The 18,966-nt window shown below is 33.0% G+C and overlaps 1 protein-coding gene across 3 annotated transcripts in view; it reads right to left on the reverse strand.

Moving 5' to 3' along the window:
- The window catches only part of LOC145291501 (retinol dehydrogenase 12-like), a 55,427-nt gene that overhangs the window by 16,367 nt on the left and 20,094 nt on the right, over nt 1-18,966 (reverse strand). For 2 of the 3 annotated variants that reach the window (XM_080137421.1, XM_080137423.1), the window contains exons 2-3: nt 5,497-5,677; nt 3,135-3,303 (exon numbers count right to left, since the gene is read on the reverse strand). In XM_080137421.1, coding sequence (XP_079993547.1) covers nt 3,135-3,303; nt 5,497-5,677 — 350 coding nt within the window. Of the gene's footprint in view, nt 1-3,134; nt 3,304-5,496; nt 5,678-16,407; nt 16,519-18,966 lie in introns of those variants that run through there. The other variant, XM_080137424.1, reaches the window with a different exon arrangement.

Here is an 18,966-nt window from a genome sequence, read left to right on the forward strand (position 1 = left end):
GCAGTCGAAAGCTGTAATGGATGCCAAGCATAAAGAAATAAAAAACATGAACACCTATGAAGTATTTGAATGTGTGCCATACACAGGTCAAAAAACAATATCCACAAGATGGGTGATTACTGAAAAATTCAAGGATAATCAGAAAACAATGAAAGCTCGCCTTGTAGCACGAGGCTATGAAGAAAATAGTAATCTGAAAACGGACTCCCCAACATGTAGCCGTGAAGCTATGCGAATGGTCATGCTAACCGCATCAATAAAGAATTGGATGCTGCAGACCATAGATTTTACCTCAGCCTTTTTGCAAGGTGGTATTTTAGAGAGAGATGTGTACCTAAGGCCACCATCTGATGTTTGTCCTAAATCTCAAGTGTGGAAATTAAAAAGATGCATCTATGGATTGAATGATGCTCCACGGGCATGGTACAAGAGAGTTACTCAGGCTTTGATTGAATTAAAAGGAGTAGCAAGTGCTTATGATAATGCATTGTTTTTGTGGCATGATATTAAAGGAAATTTGACTGGAATTCTTGCTATGCACGTGGATGATTTTGTTTTCTGTGGAAACACAGAGTTTGAAAGGGATGTGATTGCAACATTGAAAGAAAAATTTAAGGTGGGATCTCATGAAAGTGGAACATTCAAATATGTTGGACTGAATGTTAATCAACAGGAAAATGGGATCACTGTAGAACAAGATCTATATGTATCTTCCATATCTCCAATAGAAATAAGCAAAGGGAGGATACTGAGGAAAAATGATGAACTGAATGAAGAAGAAAAGCATGAGTTGAAGAGACTTGCAGGTCAGATGATGTGGGTTTCAACTCAAACACGCCCTGATATAGCTTTTGATGTGTGTAAAATGAGCAACACTGGAAAGCATCCCAAAGTAAAAGCCTTATTTGAGGCGAATAAAGCCTTATCAAAATTGAAATCCAAGAAGGGTTCTATAACATTTCCAAAATTGGGAAAGCCCTCAGATTTACACATTTTGTGTTATACTGATGCCTCTTATGCCAGTCTGGAAGATGGATCTTCACAGGGTGGTTTTGTTGTCTTTATTGGAGGAAGTACTGACAAAATGGCCCCCATGTGTTGGGCGTCAAAAAAATTGGACAGAGTGACAAAAAGCCCATTGGCCTCAGAGACTCTTGCTCTGAATGAGGGAGCTGATGCTGGTGTTTTGACTGCGGTTATGATACAAGAGGTATTTCAGTTATCTAAATTGCCAGACGTTCTCTGCAAGACAGATAATGCATCACTTGTGGAGACATTGAATTCCAACAATCTGGTAAGCGATCGACGATTGAGAATAGATGTAGCAAGGCTGAAGGAAATGAAGAGTAGAGGAGAGATACAGATAGAATGGATCAAGGGTTGTGATCAGGTCTCTGATTGTTTGACCAAGGCAGGAGCTTCGTCTGAGCTTCTAAGGGACTTGTTAAATCAGAAATAAATTATTCACTTGAGGACAGCAGCAATGTTAATGTAGACATTGGTTACCTCCCTTGCTTCAGTTACATGGTTACCTCCCTTGCTTGTGGTGATATAAATAGGAGTCGGCCATCTTGGTTTAGTCAGTTCGTTCGTACAGTTTAGACAGACTACAAGTGTCTCAACACCGGGTACCCACCGATTTTTTAAATTTTAATATCGAAACAGGCTTATTTAAGCCATTTTTCACGTGTTCATTTTTTTGTTTTCATCGTTTATTTGCCTTACGTTAGTTTTTTTTGTATTTTTTCCCCCCGTTTAAGTTTTAACGTTGTTTTCTTTTTTTACTTCGCTTATAACAAACAAACCTGGTTATTGATGTCGTCGTCGTAACGCTCAACGACTTCCGGGCACGCACCTGTCAATCTGGTTCTTAAAGCAGGTTTGCTTTCAGTAACTCATAACATAATATGACTAATATATATATATATATATATATATATATATATATAACTAATATATCATAATAACCAGGTTTGCTTTCAGTAACTCATTCTGGCTGGCCGATTTTATTTTCAAACTTTGCCTCAGGGCTTTGGGTCGAATCCTACCAACTTTTACTCCCCCCCCCCCCCGGTTTCTTTTTTATTTAACAGCACACACACCTACAAACGCCTGAGAAACGCCGGGTACCCCCGCTAGTATATAATAAAGGACAAATTCTGTTTTTTTTTTTCATTTTCTTTTTTTTTTTTTTTTAAATTGGAGTAACCGTGGTTAAAAGACCAAACAATTGCAAAATGTCTTTCAATAAATAAAACCATTTATTAAAATTAAATCTGATATTTCGATTCATAACCAAAACTTAAGCCGTTAAATTTTGAATTTTGTATTCCAATATCAACAGTGCTTACTATGAACAGTGGATTTTCTAATATGTAATGCATGTGCGCTCAAGCGGCACTTCATACTGTATCGGATATCTAAACTTCATACTTCACCAACATCTGAAGGCGTACCAAGCATTACCATCGCCATGGTACATAAAAAAACAGAAGATAATCTGGATTTTCCTTATTATTTAATTATTGGAATTCTTTTGAGATGAGTAATCTGTATATTTTTATTTATTTGTTTGTTTACGAACTTTTATCCTCATCTTTTATAGTTGTTTTCACAACATCTGCCCAACTATTCCTCTGGCCTTTGTTAACGATGGAATAGTTAAAGATTCAGCATTCCTATCCCATTGCGGTTAACAACCTGATGAAGGCCAGAGGAATAGTTGTCCGAAACGTCGTGAAACCACAACTATAAAGATGAGGATCATAGTCCGCAAATAAATTAAAAAAACAAAAAAAAAAACTGGATTCTATTAGAAGTCGAAATATTGAATTTAATTTCAATAAATAAATATGTTTATTTATTGAAAGAGAGTCTGCACTTGTTTGGAACTTTAAACTGTTAAATTTTAATATATATATATATATATATATATATATATATATATATATATATATATGCATACACACTATATGAAAAAACCTAACACATATCTACATAAATACTTTATTAATTTCTTATATTTAAAAAAAAAAAAAAGATTGAGAAAAATTAAAATGGCTGCTATTATTCATCGATTTTAATAAGGCATTAAAAATAATAAGGCATTAAAAATAAACCAAAAAACAAGTTACCCAGATGATTTATTCCCATTGTGTCTTCAAAGTTATCTTTCGTTAATCTCCTTGGACCCGGTGTTGTATGAAACACTCCAGCATTGTTCACAAGTAGATCCAGAGGTTTTCCAGTTTCATGGAAGTTATCGACAAAGTTATGGATTGATGACATGTCTGCCAAGTCAAGCTGCAGAGAAAACGATTTATTTAAAGAAATAAATAAGATAAAATTATTTCATTGAAATACAACTAAAAAAAAATCATGCATTTTGATTGGATATCCAAAAAATGCATTTTAACTCTTATATAATTATGTGTCATGACGATATTAGTAAAAATTAAAAAAATTACAAAAAATGATTGGGCTGAAAAATAATTACAAGAAAAAATAAAATTTATCAAATAATACAGTTTTATCATTTTCTTCTGTTGTCGCCAATTCCGTGTGGTAAAGCAACTTATCCCCCTTGTTTTCAGTCAATTTTTTAAAATAAAATAGCAGATTGAGACACTTAGCTTTACTTTTTATTTATTTCTGAAAGATGAAAAATAAATAAGTTAAAGCAAAACAAAAAAAAACTTATTTTCATCATTATCTTATTTTCAGTACCCTTAAAAACTCACCATATTTCTGCATTGTTGATAGTCCTCTATAAATTGTCTATAAATATATACATTAGATACAATGCTTCAATCAAACTACGTCGCCTCCCTAACTTATCATGTTTGCCCGCTATGTGTGTTTCTTAATTCATGCAATCTTCAGTTAATATATTTTTCCTTTGACATTGTTATTCAAATATATTTCCTATGTTACTGTGATTTGGTTAATAACCACATGGAATACTTAAACGATTATAAAATGCTTTGTTATATCTTATGTTAGCATTTATTTTGATATCAAAGGGAATTGAAAACTTCAAAAGGTCAGATTTATTTTATTTAGCATCAATGTTTCACTCATTCTGAAGAGCCACAGGACAGCAGAAAAACATTAGTCCATATTAATTGCAAGTAGCTATGAAGTGAAAGATAGAAAATAATATAGTGAAAGTAAAATATACTTTGTCTTTTTTTTTTACCATATAGCCACCACTTATCAAGGCCTAGAGGCCACTCAAGGATACATGTTATTTGTCTACATTAGATTTCTGATCCATCTATTGTCTTACATTTCTTGCATACAAATTGGTTATCTCTTAACCTACCTGTAATTCCACTGCACTTCTTGTGTACCCAATGCTTATAAATACCACAAAAAATTAAATCATTTAAAATTGTTGCAATTTAATGCTTTTTCAAACAAATATTCTTTTTTTTTTTTTTTTTACTGTAAAAATAATTATCAGTTAAATCTTCAAATCAATGAGACAAATGGGTTTTTTTCTTTTTAAAACGGCATAATTTGATTTTGGAACATTTTAAAAGATTGCATCAACTTTTTTCACTTTAGCGACATCAAATTAATCACTAATCACCCCCCTTTGGTTATTAGATTTTTTTCTAATAAAATATGTTAAAGATGATAACATGAAATGCCTCGGTGTATAATTAATTAAGGCATCGAGAAAAAACCTAAAATGATTACACTTTTCAAATATTCAGCTTAGAAGAAGAAAGTGTAAAATTTTTGTATTTGTATAGGTTGCATATCCAAAGGATTTTTATAGAATTAGTTCAAAGTATTGATAGAGAATCCAGAGTAAGTGCACTAAATGATGAAAGCAGCGTATGACTTGGAAGCTCAAAAAAATATGCAAAACATAAAATTAAAAAAATAAACAACAAATAAAATAATGTAAAAATGTGAAGAATCACATTGTCTATTGTTTATACAATACTTAAAGCCCTCTTAAAGTTCACAGGAAATTTAAAGAATGATCACTGAATTTATTTTTCATAACCATATCTTTAGAATTTCAATTTTTGAAATATTCATAAAGGCCTATAAAATTTTGAGCCTATAATACTTTAATCATTATTATTATTATTATTATTAATAGTAGTTATAGTAGTAATTTTACCTCCTTCCTGCTTGCATATAAGTATTCATGATTCATATTAGTAGTAGTAACATTATAATGTATATCCCAATGACACCTCTTGCATTCCTAGGGTTCTTCATGCTAAATTTAATGCAATAGTTTTAGAGCCTATAAGTCAAATACAAGTACAGGAAATTTTGTTATAACATAGATAAGCATATACTAAGTAATCATCTATTTATTTTTGATATTTTATCCAACACATGCCAGCACGTGAAACAGATTTAAACTGAATATAACGATGATGATGATGATGATGTAAATTGAATTTCTGCTGCAAGTAGGTAAATAAGAAAGAGCTTTCTTCTAATATTAGAACAAAGGATAATACTTACATGCATATACGATGCCAGTGCATCTTCCTGTTCTGTACAAATTCTTTCAACTGCAGCCATTCCTCGATCCTCATTTCGGCAAGCCAAGATGACATCATGACCTTGGGCACATAGGCGTTTTGTGACCTCAAATCCAAGGCCACAGTTAGCACCAGTTACAATAGCAACTCGGCCAATCATTCTGCACATAAAAGATAATGATAGAACAACTTGAGTTTGTAACTAATGCATGGATTCAACATATATAAAGAGAGAGAGAGAGAGAGAGAGAGAGAGAGAGAGAGAGTAATAGACCAAAGTCTAAAAGAGCAAAGCCTCAATTAAATGTATTAATATTTTAAAGGTGCTGTAATTTAGATTTAAAAAAAATGTTTATTTATACCAACGCTTTATTTAAATTTGTAAATATTAAGTGAATAAATGGATATCATTTCCGAAACGATCGTACACATACTTTGATTTTGTTATGTTTCTCCCTATAAAGTAGATTAATAACTTCACAATTGTTTATCTTTCATCCTCTCTCTCTCTCACACACACATATATATATGTAACTCGATTAAAAATTCAGCTTAGAAGAAAAGAATAAAAAATAGAAAAGAACATAGTGATAAGAATATACATTCTAAAGACACATCAAAGGATTTTAGTATTTACAGAGTCAGTCTTGAGTATCGATAGAAATCCCCAAGTCAGTTCCAAGTATAAACAGAAAAGCTTGAACAAACAAGGAAGTTTTTTTTTTTTTTTAAATACAAGGAGTTAGTCCCATCATTCGAAAGCATTATTTTGTATGGTTAAATGCTACATAATGTTTTTTTTTTATTAAAACAATGAATTGATGGTGACTACTAGATGAAGAAGTCGAACGAGCTGGAGCAGGGTAAGTAGGGTATTCAGGGTTCACAGATTTTCAATGCATTACACGTTGATTTTTTTTATTTTTTAGATAATTGTTATTTTATCAACTCTAAAAAAAAAAAAAAAAAAAAAAAAATTGGCTGGCCAAGTTGAAAAAAACAAAGAGTTCTGTCCCTTTATCACAAAACGGCCTGAGGTTGTATTCGGATAAAGGGGCGTAACTCTTGTATCCACAAAACTAAACCCCCTCGGGGGGTCCGGGCGACAAGATCAAAGTGTAGTATCTGTTCCGACAGATGCTGCAAAGCTATGACTAGCAAAGACCAGCTATGACTAGCAAAGACCATATGTGGGGTCAACCCCACATATCTAAACTTGGTCACTGAAGGGGCAACCCTTAATACCAACAGTTTCTAATCCAGCTCCCATTTCCCACATCTCGGGAGCTGGTACCCCCTTTCCCTCCCCCCTCCCCCCATCTCCACATTAAAAAACGGCCTTGTGCCTAATTTGCTCAGTGGGGAAGCAAATAAATATCACAAAACTGTTATGCAATTTCAAAACGATGTATTTCTATTTTATTTTCAATATTTAAAAAAATATTTTAATAGTATTTTTATTAACACTTAAAAATAATTTAACAGTATTTCGATTTTATTTTTAACATTTAAACACAAATTTTTATTGGACATACAGAATACAATTTTCAAGGCCTTTCAAGACATTTTCAATACTTTCAAAGATTTTTCAGGGTAATCTATCTATCTATCTATCTATATATCTATAAAAGTGAACGTGTTTGTGTATCTGTGTGTGTCTGTGTGTGTACATTTTCCTACGCAATAACTCTGTCAATTTTAAGTCTACACTCGAAATTTGATATACAGGGGACTGAGATTTGGGAAAATCGATGTGATCGGTTTTCGGCCATGTTAAGTTTGGAGACATTGTGTTGAACAAAGATGGCGGCCAAGAATCAAATGCGATCCGTGGCGTAGTTAATGGCGAACTGATTGAATCCAAAATTCGACAATTTTTATAATAATTTTGAAATGTTTTCATTGGTTGTTTAGCACAGCCGGTGGTTATAAAAATGATTGGCGAATCCATTCGTCTCATACCCCCATTAGGAGTCAAAAACATTTTACACACTCCCTTTTTTGATATAAATTTGACGATTAAGGGGTCAAAGGTCAAGAACTCTACCAAACTCCTCTGACAATTTTGGGTCTAAACATTTGAAATTATAGATATAGGTTCCTTGGAAATGGATCTAACTAAATAATTTGATTTGAGCCCAAAACAATAAATTTTAAGGGGTCACAATAAGGGTCAAAATTGTAAAAATTTGACCGCATTTTTTTGTTTTTGCTCAACATACACCTCCAAAAACCCGGGCAACACCGGGCACCCATTGCTAGTATATCTATAAAAGTGAATGTATCTGTGTGTGTGTCTGTGTGTGTACATTTTCCTACGCAATAACTCTGTCAATTTTATGTCTACAGACTCGAAATTTGATTTACAGGGTACTGAGATTTGGGAAAATCTATGTGATTGGGTTTCGGCCAGAAATTTGGCTGTTAAGGGGTCAAAGTTTAACGATTTGTCCTTTGAGAACTCTACCAAACTCCTCCGCGACGGATTTTACCAAGATCAGTATCGTTTTAAAGTCCGACCTTTCAGACGACAAATATCGAAAAATTGGCGGAAAGCATTAATATCTTCACTTTCAACTGGGAACTTTTCTACAGGGGGTGGTCGCTTTTTTTACCGATATTTTTGAAAGTCATCCTCGCCTTTCAATTGTCTAACCTTAATTTTAAAAAATGTCACTTCCGGTTTGGCGGTGGTGGTAACAGCATAGATATCAGGTTTTTTTCTTGTTCTTTTCCTCCTTCATGGTACGGGTTCGAGCCTGCCTTCCTACTACCATGTTTTTTTTTTTTTTTTTTTTTGCTCAACAGACACATCCGAACACCCGGGCAACGCCGGGCTGAAATTCTAGTATATCTATAAAAGTGAAAGTGTCTGTCTGTCTGCGTACATTTCCCAATGCAATAACTGTCAATTTTCAGTCTACAGACTCGAAATTTGATATACAGGGTACTGGAATTTGGGAAAATCTTTGTAATCCGTTTTCGGACAGAAATTTGGCTGTTAAGGGGTCAAAGTTCAACGATTTGACCTTTGAGAACTCTACCAAACTCCTCCGTTAATTTTGGGTATAAACCCTTGAAATTTTAGATATAGGTTCCTTGGACATGGATCTAAAATAATAGCTTGATTTGAGTCCAAAACAATAAATGTTAAGGGGTCATAATAAGGGTCAAAGTTTTTAAAAAAACTGACCTCTGTGGTCTCTACCAAATTACTCAGACAATTTCTGGTCTAAACATTTGAAATTTTACATAAAGGGTATTCAGAGATAGGGCAATCGGTTTGGGTCGAAAATTTGAGCTATCAATATAGAAATGTATGTATGTTTGTTTGCATGTCTACCTAAACTTTCGACAGAGGCGACGGATTTTCACAAGATCAGTATCGTTTTGAAGCTCCACCCTTCAGACGATAAATACTGAAAAATTGGCTAAAACCATTAATTTCTTCATCCTCAACTGGGCACTTTTCAACTGGGAGGGGTTGCTTTCTTCGCCGATATTGTCGAAAGTCACCCCCTCTCTTCGATTGTCTAGCCTTAATTTAAACCTTCCAGTTTGCTGGTGGAAGTAACAGCAAAGACGTCATGTTTTTTCCCCTGTTCTTTTCCTCCTTTGCGGTACGGGTTTGAACCTGCCTTCCTATTACCACTTTTTTTTTTTTTTTTTGCTCAACACACACCTCCAAACACCCGGGCAATGCCGGGCACCCATGCTAGTAATAGAAATAAGGCCTTTTCAAGGCACAAGTCAAAATTCAAAAACTTTTCAAGTCTGTGTGAACCCTTGGATTGCTTTAAACTATATCAATCAGCAGACGAACTGATTTAACATTGACCAGGGATTTTGAAAACAAATTTATTCCACTAAACCATTGGATTTATGTCAATAATCTATAGAATATTAAAATCCTGATAATCTTGCTCACTTTTACATCGGATGTATTGGATGGCGTGAGGAAGAGTAAATGAAACAAGAGTGGTAGGATTAGTAGCAGCATAAGAGGAGTAGAGTAAGAGGATGATATAAATGATGTACATGATGGATCAACCCAAAGTCGCTCGTCTGTCTGGTCAATCATTGAATGATATTAATATGCTTTTATTCAGCGTAAGACAATGGAGATGGATTAGAACTCAGAAAGTAAATCTAGATGGAGATTTGGTTTCTTTGTTTTTATGGTTTTTCACTTGTCTATTAATTCAACGTTTAATTGAGGAAATTTATATATATATATATAATTTCCTCTAAGTTTTCAAATTATAATTTATACACTGCAAGATTTTTCAAGCAAGAACTATAAATCTGTCTAATCTGAATATTCCAAGCCTGCGGATATATGTATACTAGTGTTGGATTTACAAATTTTACTCAAGTTACACCCAACTTCGCTATTTAGACCTTGTATCTAAATATATCTTCATTCGTAGACTTCAACTTTCCTATATAGATCTGGTCCCCCCTCGCCAATCTTTCACGAAAAACACCCGTCTAGCTGAATCCACTGTCAAAAACTTTCCCCACTCTTTATCTGTGCCGAAATCAAAACGTAGATTCCATGAACAAAGCTTCTTTCTTAGAACTGCACACCTGTGGAACTCTGTTCCGTCTGCCTGCTTCCCACCTGACTACAACCTGGATGTCTTCAACGTAAACAAATTCCTAATGAACCGCCACCTCAAGTAAACACTTCAATAAATCTACACACTAACGTACTGTACTTGCAATAGCCCTTATGCCTGAGTGGCTTCCGGGCCTTGATAAGTGGTGACCACCGTGTAAAAAAAAAAAAATTCTCTCATGCTTTAAAGATTTCAATTTTTGTGCAGACCAGCAAAAATTATAGCTAGTCTATATAAGAAGTTATTTTGCTAACTGTTTTTCCTCTGAGGAAAAGAGCCATTCTTTGAAATTCCATAGAATAAAAAAGTAATTATCTTTATTTTGTATCCCTTGTTCGAATAATAAATGTTGTAAATTGTAATTTGCAAAATTTTAACTTCCTTAACTAGAGTAAATTTAAAAAAAAAAAAAGGAAGTAATGTAGGCTTCAAAAGTTAATTTTCATGCTAAAGATAAGATGCTTATAATTTCCAATATCTATCCTACAGTTGAACTGGTAATACATTTCTAAAACATAGATACAAATTGCGCCCAAATTTTATAATATATTAATTACTAGGAGTTAAGTCCGACTTTGCTTGGGCCCTATGTACTGTTCATAACTTCCTGTGCATATGTATTTATATATTAAAAAGTTTGACTCATGTCCAGGTAACCTACATCTAAAATTTCAAGTGTTTAGACCCAAAATTGGCGGAGGAGTTTGGTAGAATCTACAAAGGTCAACTCTTTCAACTTCGACCTCTTGGCAGCCAAATTTTTGCCCCAAAACTGATTAAAAAGCTTGCTGCATGTCTGAATACTCTTTATGTAAAATTTCAAATGTTTAGACCCAAAATTGGCTGAATAGTTTGCTAGAGACTGCAAAGGTAAAATCTTTTAAACTTTAACCCCTTGGCAGCCAAATTTTCGGCCAAAAACTGATTAAAAACTTGCTCCATGTCTGCATACACTTCATGTGAAATTTCAAATGTTTAGATCAAAAATTGGCTGAGTAATTTGGTAGAGATCGCAGAGGTCAATTTTTAAAAAACTTTGACTCCAATATTGACCCCCTTAACAGTTATTGTTTTGGGGTCAAATCAAATTAAAGTTTGATCCATGTCCAAGTAACCTACATGTAAAATTTCAAGTGTTTAGGCCAAAAATTGGCAGAGGAATTTGGTAGAGTTTTCAAAGGTCAGATTGTTGAACTTCGACCCCTTAACAACCAAATTTCTGCCAGAAAACCCAAATCTCAATACCCCTTATGTCAAATCTCGAGTCTGAAAATCGACAGAGTACTTTGGTAGGGAAATGGACAGACAGACAGACAGACACACAATTTCACCTTCATAGATACTAGCAGTTCAGCCCGGCTTTGCTCGGGCCCTATATACCGTTAATAACTTTAGATGCTGAAAGTCTGAATGCCCTTTATGTAAAATTTCAAATGTTTAGACCCAAAATTGGCTGAGTTATTTGTTAGAGACTGCAGAGATCAATTTTTTTTTTTACTTTGACCCCAATTTTGACCCCTTAACATTTGTGGGAACATGATGAGAATTAGCAGCGAACCGGATGTTAACGCATCCACCATGAGAGCCAAAATGAAAAATTGTCTTTTGCACATGGCTCCATGCATCGCTTCTGGTTGGAAAAAAAAAAAAAAAAAATAAGATGACCACAAAATAATTATCAACCAATGGTAGAGCTCCGCACCTAAAATAAACCCCTCAAATATCACAGTCACTGGGAGCCGGTTTGCCACTATAAAATCGAGGGATTTGAGGGAACCGAGGAAGGAAGAAGAAGAGAGATTTGCCCTGCTGCGTCAGTGAACGCACGGACGGATTCTCCCACCCGACCTAAAGAGATGAAGAAAAAAAAAAAATAAGGCACCAGTGAACTGAAGCCGACTACGCTCTCATGTTATGGGCCAAACGCCTTCAATTCTAAACAATGCTTAATTCACACAAACCAAAGAAGAGAGGAGGAGAAAGAAGACGAAGACACCGGGCTGCTAGCGCTGATGAAAGAAGAGACTCGCTTTCCAGTTACAAGCCAGGACACGCATCACCGACAGCAGGATGACTGGCCTACCCTAACCCTCTCCATCGTCCAAAAGATAAGTTACATTTTACGAACATTCATTCCTTGTCAATTCATACATACCTACAAGCATTTTACGAACATTCATCTCCTTTGTTAAATCACATTCCATCCTATGAACACTTTGCCTCTCCTAATACAAATTGTTGGTAGTAAATAAAGTCGGTTCTCAACCTTCAATATTCGTCTGTCTTTAATTATATGGAGTCAGAATCTACACATTTCCAACGTTATTCATTTCATGTATTCTTAGTTGTGGCCTCTATGGCATCCTTTCCCACCCCTAATCCCCTTTTTCATAAATACCGAGGCCATACATTTACTGTTTTGGGCTCAAATCAAATGATAAAGTTAGATCAATGTCCAAGAAACCTATATCTAAAATTTCAATTGTTTAGACACAAAATTGGCGGAGGAGTTTGGTAGAGTTCTCAAAGGTGAAATCGCTGAACTTTGACGAATTAACAGCAAAAGTTTTGGCTGAAACCCGATTAAAATTTTTTTTCCCAAATTTCAGTACGCCTTATGTCAAATCTCGAGTCTGTAGACCGAAAATTGAGAGAGTTATTTGGTAGGGAAATGTACACAGACAGACACACAGACAGACAGACATTTTCACTTTTATAGATATATAGATATCATAAATTTATATTCTACTGTGTTATATCCCCTTGAGATATTAAAATTAAGGGATATTAGAAACTGGGAAATGGAATTAATTGCATTTAAAACAAATGAAAAACTAGAAATAGAAACAGTTTCCTGTTTCTGAGAAGATGGTATAAAAAAAAATCCAATCAAAACGCAACACCAAGTAAAAAACAAAAAAACAAAACAAAAAAATCCGGAAATACAGACAAATAAGTAATGATTGTGTTTTTATTTGCACTTAAATAACTATTTTTTTTTTTGTTTTAGTTCCTTGGATTGTTTCAATAGCTTCCAGCGTTTTAATAATTATTTTCGATAAACTTTGAGCTGGAAAAAGATTGCTTTTGCAAAAAAAAAAAAAAAAAAAAAAAAAAACATTTTTGCAAATATTCACTAACTTCTGATTTAAATTTTGATATTTTTCAGATGTAACCCGCCCTGCTTACTAATGAGACTGATCGAACACATTGTTTTCTCGATTAAAAAAGAAAATCTCAATATATTTATGGCAATGAAGCTATACAGAGGCTTTTACGCTTCATCTCCACAAGGAATTGTCAACATATATAGAAATATTTGTGTATATATTTGCAGAAATCAGAAATGTTCAATGTAAAAGCTTGATAAATGTTAACATTTAACAACAGAATAATTGTTTTATAAATTTTTTTATTCATGTTGTTAATATATTTAAACTTAATTAAATTATTACCTGTTCTACATATCACTTTCACGCTAGTATGATCCTTTTCATTCTTAGTTTCTTTAAATACTTTACAGGCAAAATTTCTTTATACATTTTGCTAATTTCTCCTCTCTAACGGGAAGGTAGGCACCTCCAAAAGTCACCACAGAATTACACCCCCCATATGTAAAATGATGTAACTATTATAAATTAATATTATCAATATAACTTTTGTACCATTTAAAAGAAGGGCAAAATAAACTAGTAATAATTTAAAAAAATATTTTTCATCGTACGAAAATAATGAAATTGCGAGACAAAAATCGTGTTTACATAATCGGCGCTTTAAAATAACGTTCCCATGTAGTAGACATTCCGAACGTGAAAACATACCCGTGTTTAATAAATCTAGCAAAAATCAACTAATTGTCAGATTTTCGTGAAATTTTCGATACTTATCCATTTTAGAATGAAATTACATATAAAATGCAGTTTCCATAAAATATACGAGGGGAAATATTTTTTTAGTATTTGTCACCCCCACCCCCTTATTTATTTTTTTGAAATTTGAACAAAATATATTTAAATCTATCGAAATTTCTATTTATTATGAAACATAAGAGTTCAAATACATACTTATTTTTTTTTTTATTTAAATACACGTATTAAACAAAAATTTACCTTGAATTTGCAATTAAAAAAATGATATAAATTTAATGTTTTTTTTAAATAGCGTTTTTTTTTAATTAATATATACTATAATCAGTTGAATTGCCAAGAAAAAGAAACTCCGTGAACATTAATTAATTTTAAAAGATTAAAACAATTAAAATTCCATTATTTCAAAATGTTCCGTTACAACATAGATTTTTTAATTGTGTTTAAATTTTTTTTTAAATATTAAGTTTTTATATAAACATGGCTCTTGTCAGCTATTTCATCTCTAGATTAAAACCGATTTGAAAATATTATTGCACAAATATTAAGCATTTTGTAGCCCTGCCTCATATTTTGTTTGTCTCTTTTTGCCGAACAAAAGTATCGAAGCTGAACATAAACATTCAGTAAAACCGTATTTCAATCATTAAACTGTGTAAATCTTAAAACCTAACAAAATTATAATAAAGATTAATGATTAATTGCAGTTTGAAGAAAATAAACAAAAGTTTTAAAAAATCATTAAGTCGCTTCTGCTTTTCCATAGTTCGTATAGTTAACACAAGTCTGATGTCACGGAATCATGCATATTTTTTTCCACATTGTTCTGGAGATACCTACGGGAAAGAAAGTATTTTTTCGAAACTCCACAGATTAAGAACTTTCACCTCTATTTGTGTCCTTTCCGATAAATAAATGTGTGTTTAACTTTTGTTAAAGTGTTTCTCAGCATATTTTATTAAACCTATGTACTTATATATATGGGGGAGTTAAAAGAAAAAGAATAAGATCAATTCTTTAAAAGGAGACTTATCGGGATAATGCAAAGCTCAACAAATTGCTATGGAGCATATATAGAAATCAATAAAGAAAGAAAATAGTATATATATTTTTATATCGTCATTTTCTTTCTTAATTGATCTGTGTGTGTGTGTGTGTGTGTGTGTGTGTGTGTGTGTTACTGTTATAATGATTTTCATTTTCAATTATTTAATGCTGAATAAAATAAAACTTATGGTTACTAAATTATGAATAAAGAATAATTAAAAATGGGCACATTTAATAATTGAAGGCCATTTTTATTTATTAAAATGAATTTAAGCGCAATAATAATAATAATAATGATAATAATGATAATAATAATAATAATAATAATAATAATAATAATGATGATGATGATTATTATTATTATAATACAACTATAATTATCTTGACACATTGGTTCCCATAAAACCACTGAAGTTAAATAACACCGAATCTGGTCAATACTCAATAACTGACCATTTAGAAAGATCTAGTGCTATATGTAAAAATCTCTCTGGAGCTCATTTGTCAGAGTATAACTACAACAACGAAACAAATCTAAATGAAAAGTCCAGAAGAAAAAATAGCTTATTATGCTTAAGTACACATATATGCACACACGCATACATATTTTGCTAATTTATACACACACACATATATATATATATATATATATATATATATATATATATATATACACACACACATATATATTTATAATTTATACACATATATATATACACATATATTTATAATTTATATATAATTTATACACATATATTAATTAGTTAATTAAGTTCAAATATATTAACAACATGAATTAAAAACCAATTTTTTTTTTAAAAAGTGCTCAATACATGAGTAGGGCTTTTATAAATAGAATTATATAAACATTAAAAAGAGTTGTCAAAAGTTGGTTGATATACATAAATTTTTCAAGTCGAAGGTTCAGGCTAATTTATTTTTCCATTAGTTTTCCAAACTAGCACAAATATACTTTTCGGTTTAGCCCCCCCCCCTTCCCCGAAAATACTTTTCCAGTTCAGAATGCTGCTCAGGTGGAGACAGATTTTGAGGCACTGGTGTTGAACAGCATAAAAGCAATCAATATTGTAATATTTAAATTATCTAAAATACACTTCCATAATAAGAGGGGATTTTCTTTTGGATGTATGAAAATGAATTTTTTTTCTCCTCTAAGTAAATTCTACGAAAAAACATTTGTGTTGATATATAAATTTCAATTCTAGATTAATTCACTTTTAAAAATTGGTAAATTCATCTTACAGTTCAATATGAAAGTGAAAAAAACAAAAAACCCTCTAAATAATAATAATAATAATAATAAAAAAACTAAATTTAATAAATCATATGACTTACCAGACAACGATTATTTAGTGTTCCAAGCAATATGAAGTTTGACTTTGCAATGTTAGAAAACAGAAGTATTCATTCAAACATGGCAGTTTACCAAACCAGAACCCTCAACAGCTTTTGCCAGATTAAAAATAGCAATTTTCCTCAACTCACATTTTTATGTTATATCTTTGTATATAATGCATAAACAACATTCAGAATTAAATAATAATAATAATAATAAAAAAGAAAAGAGATTGTCTAATTATGTTCTGTTTGAATTGGCACAGATTAAAACATGCAGCACAAAATGAGGTTAACAGATTAGTAGCTGTCACAAGAAGAAACAAATTAAACAACTGTTGGCAGAGAAGCGAGAATAAATGATTTCTTGCATCAGTGAAAATTTATAGGCAAAAGATAAGTAGGTCCAAATATTATTTGGACTGCTATTCACGTTTCGGACGGCTTAGCCTCAAGTGCATCCAATTAATACAAATTATCAATCCTCGTTATAAAAAAAATTTCTGAAACATAATTATGACTATCAATTTTTTCAGTGATAATCACTCCTGGCAAGGCATGAAACCACTTACTGTAAGGAGCTAATAAGAATGAAAGATGATTATCACAAATAACACCGTTGTTACATTTTAACACAGCCCCAACGTTGTGTACGAAAGTCTCGCAAAGAAACAAAGATTCGACTCAAGTTTTTTTCAGTTGAAAAAACAAGCATTTATTAATGGTCGTTTCATCACCAAACCACTGACACATAATTTTTTAAGCCAACGACAATATGGGCGCATCCTTGCTTTTCCTCTTGGGGGGGGGGCAACATTTCCCAGTTCAATGGTTAACAGTTTCCCAGTCCGCATCTACAATAAGCCGCTATGTCCTGCAGCTCACTCCAGGGCATACTGTTACCCGACAATTTTGTTAAAGGTTTGGAGGACTAACAAGTTCTGCATCTTGTTTGAAAGTTCCTAACGCACAGACATGTGCTTAAAAGTCCTGCCATGTAGCTATATGGTTAGAGTCTATTTCAGCTGACACGTGGTTCACAATCGCTGTTGTTATATGCTTCTTTTTTCTCTGCTTTCTTTCATTCTTTCACTGTGATATCACCTCGTGCCACGGATTGGTCATTTGCACGTGTAAAATACCACTGCTGCTGGTACTACATACATGTTCGTGGCTCCGTTACACAAAGACAGGAGATGCTTATTGGCCTTAGTCTTGATAAGGCCAGGGCAAAAAGTTGTCTAGCTACAACCTCTGTCAACAGTTCCCCTTTTTCTCTCTCTCTCTCTCTCTACCTAAAACTAAATGAAACTTCCACGAACAAAGTTTCTTTCCTAGAAATGCTCGTCTGTGGAACATAATACCGTGAGGCTGCTTTTCATCTGACTGCAATATGATCGTTTTCAATTTCAATGTAAACAAATTCTTATCGAGTTGCTATCTTAAATTATCAAATTCTGCCCAATCGCCACCTTTGTTATCCATCATCAAAGTGTTGTCTCACTGTCCACCTAACAATTAGTTAACTCTTATCCTCAAGTGGCCTTTAGGCCATCATAAGTGACTCTTTACTAAACCAAAAGGCGAAAAGGTAGGAGGAAAACAGTCAGCAAGAAAGGAGCTCCACAAACCTGTGGTTCTTGGAAAGAAGCTATCAGAAGTATCACGAGTCAAATGAGCTGGAAAAAAGTCTATATTGTTGAAGTATAGGGTTCTTGTGAGATCATCAAAGTTAAGCAAAGTTGATCCTCGTTAGTACTTAGTTGGGTGACCATTTCAGAAGCAGAACTGGTTGTAAAGTGACTCTTCTGAAAGATATAGATCATGATATTATATCAATTCATTTCTCGTTCTCTAAAAATATCAGTGGATTAGTGTAGATAAAACTTCTCTGCTTACACCAGCATTGCTTTGCTTCCTGTTGTTTTAGATTTCTCCTTGTCATTGAACTTAAACAATGCCTGTTCAGGCAAAGTAGTGGCGGTAATGGAAGATACTATTCACACAAGTAACAATGCTTCTATCTAGCCTGCTAGGTGATGGTATCAGGGAAGGAAAAAAAAAAGAAAACTTGTAGATTTATATACATACAGCATTTTTGCATATGAGGGAAATAGCGGCTATAAGAACTATGAATTGGAGATTTTTTGACAGCCAAGAGAGAACATAGACATTGAGAAATATGGTTTAATTTAAGAGGAGTTGATACGAACTGTGGCATTGGTGAGAAGGAGTTCTGACCATTATTATTTATTTTTACAAAGAATTTTTTAATATCCTTAGCAATGTGTGAAATAAGGGTAGACAAAACATTTTAAAGGGTAACTAATCCAGGAGAAGGAAATCTCTATGTGCCATTTGATTTAGGCAATATCAGGTCAGGAGAAGTGTGGGTAGGTTTTGTGTAACTGTCATATGCCCATATTATGGTTCAGCACCGTTAGCAAAATTAGATTTTTGATCTTTGAACAACTTAGCTCATCATTATTGTGCCATGCAACAAGATTTCACCAAAAGCATCCAAATCAGCAGCGTATAAAATAGCTGTGCTTTTAATCA

The sequence above is a fragment of the Euprymna scolopes genome, chromosome 12 (genome assembly GCF_053919585.1).
Source record: "Euprymna scolopes isolate OS-2025 chromosome 12, ASM5391958v1, whole genome shotgun sequence".
NCBI classification, from domain to species: Eukaryota; Metazoa; Mollusca; class Cephalopoda; order Sepiida; family Sepiolidae; genus Euprymna; species Euprymna scolopes.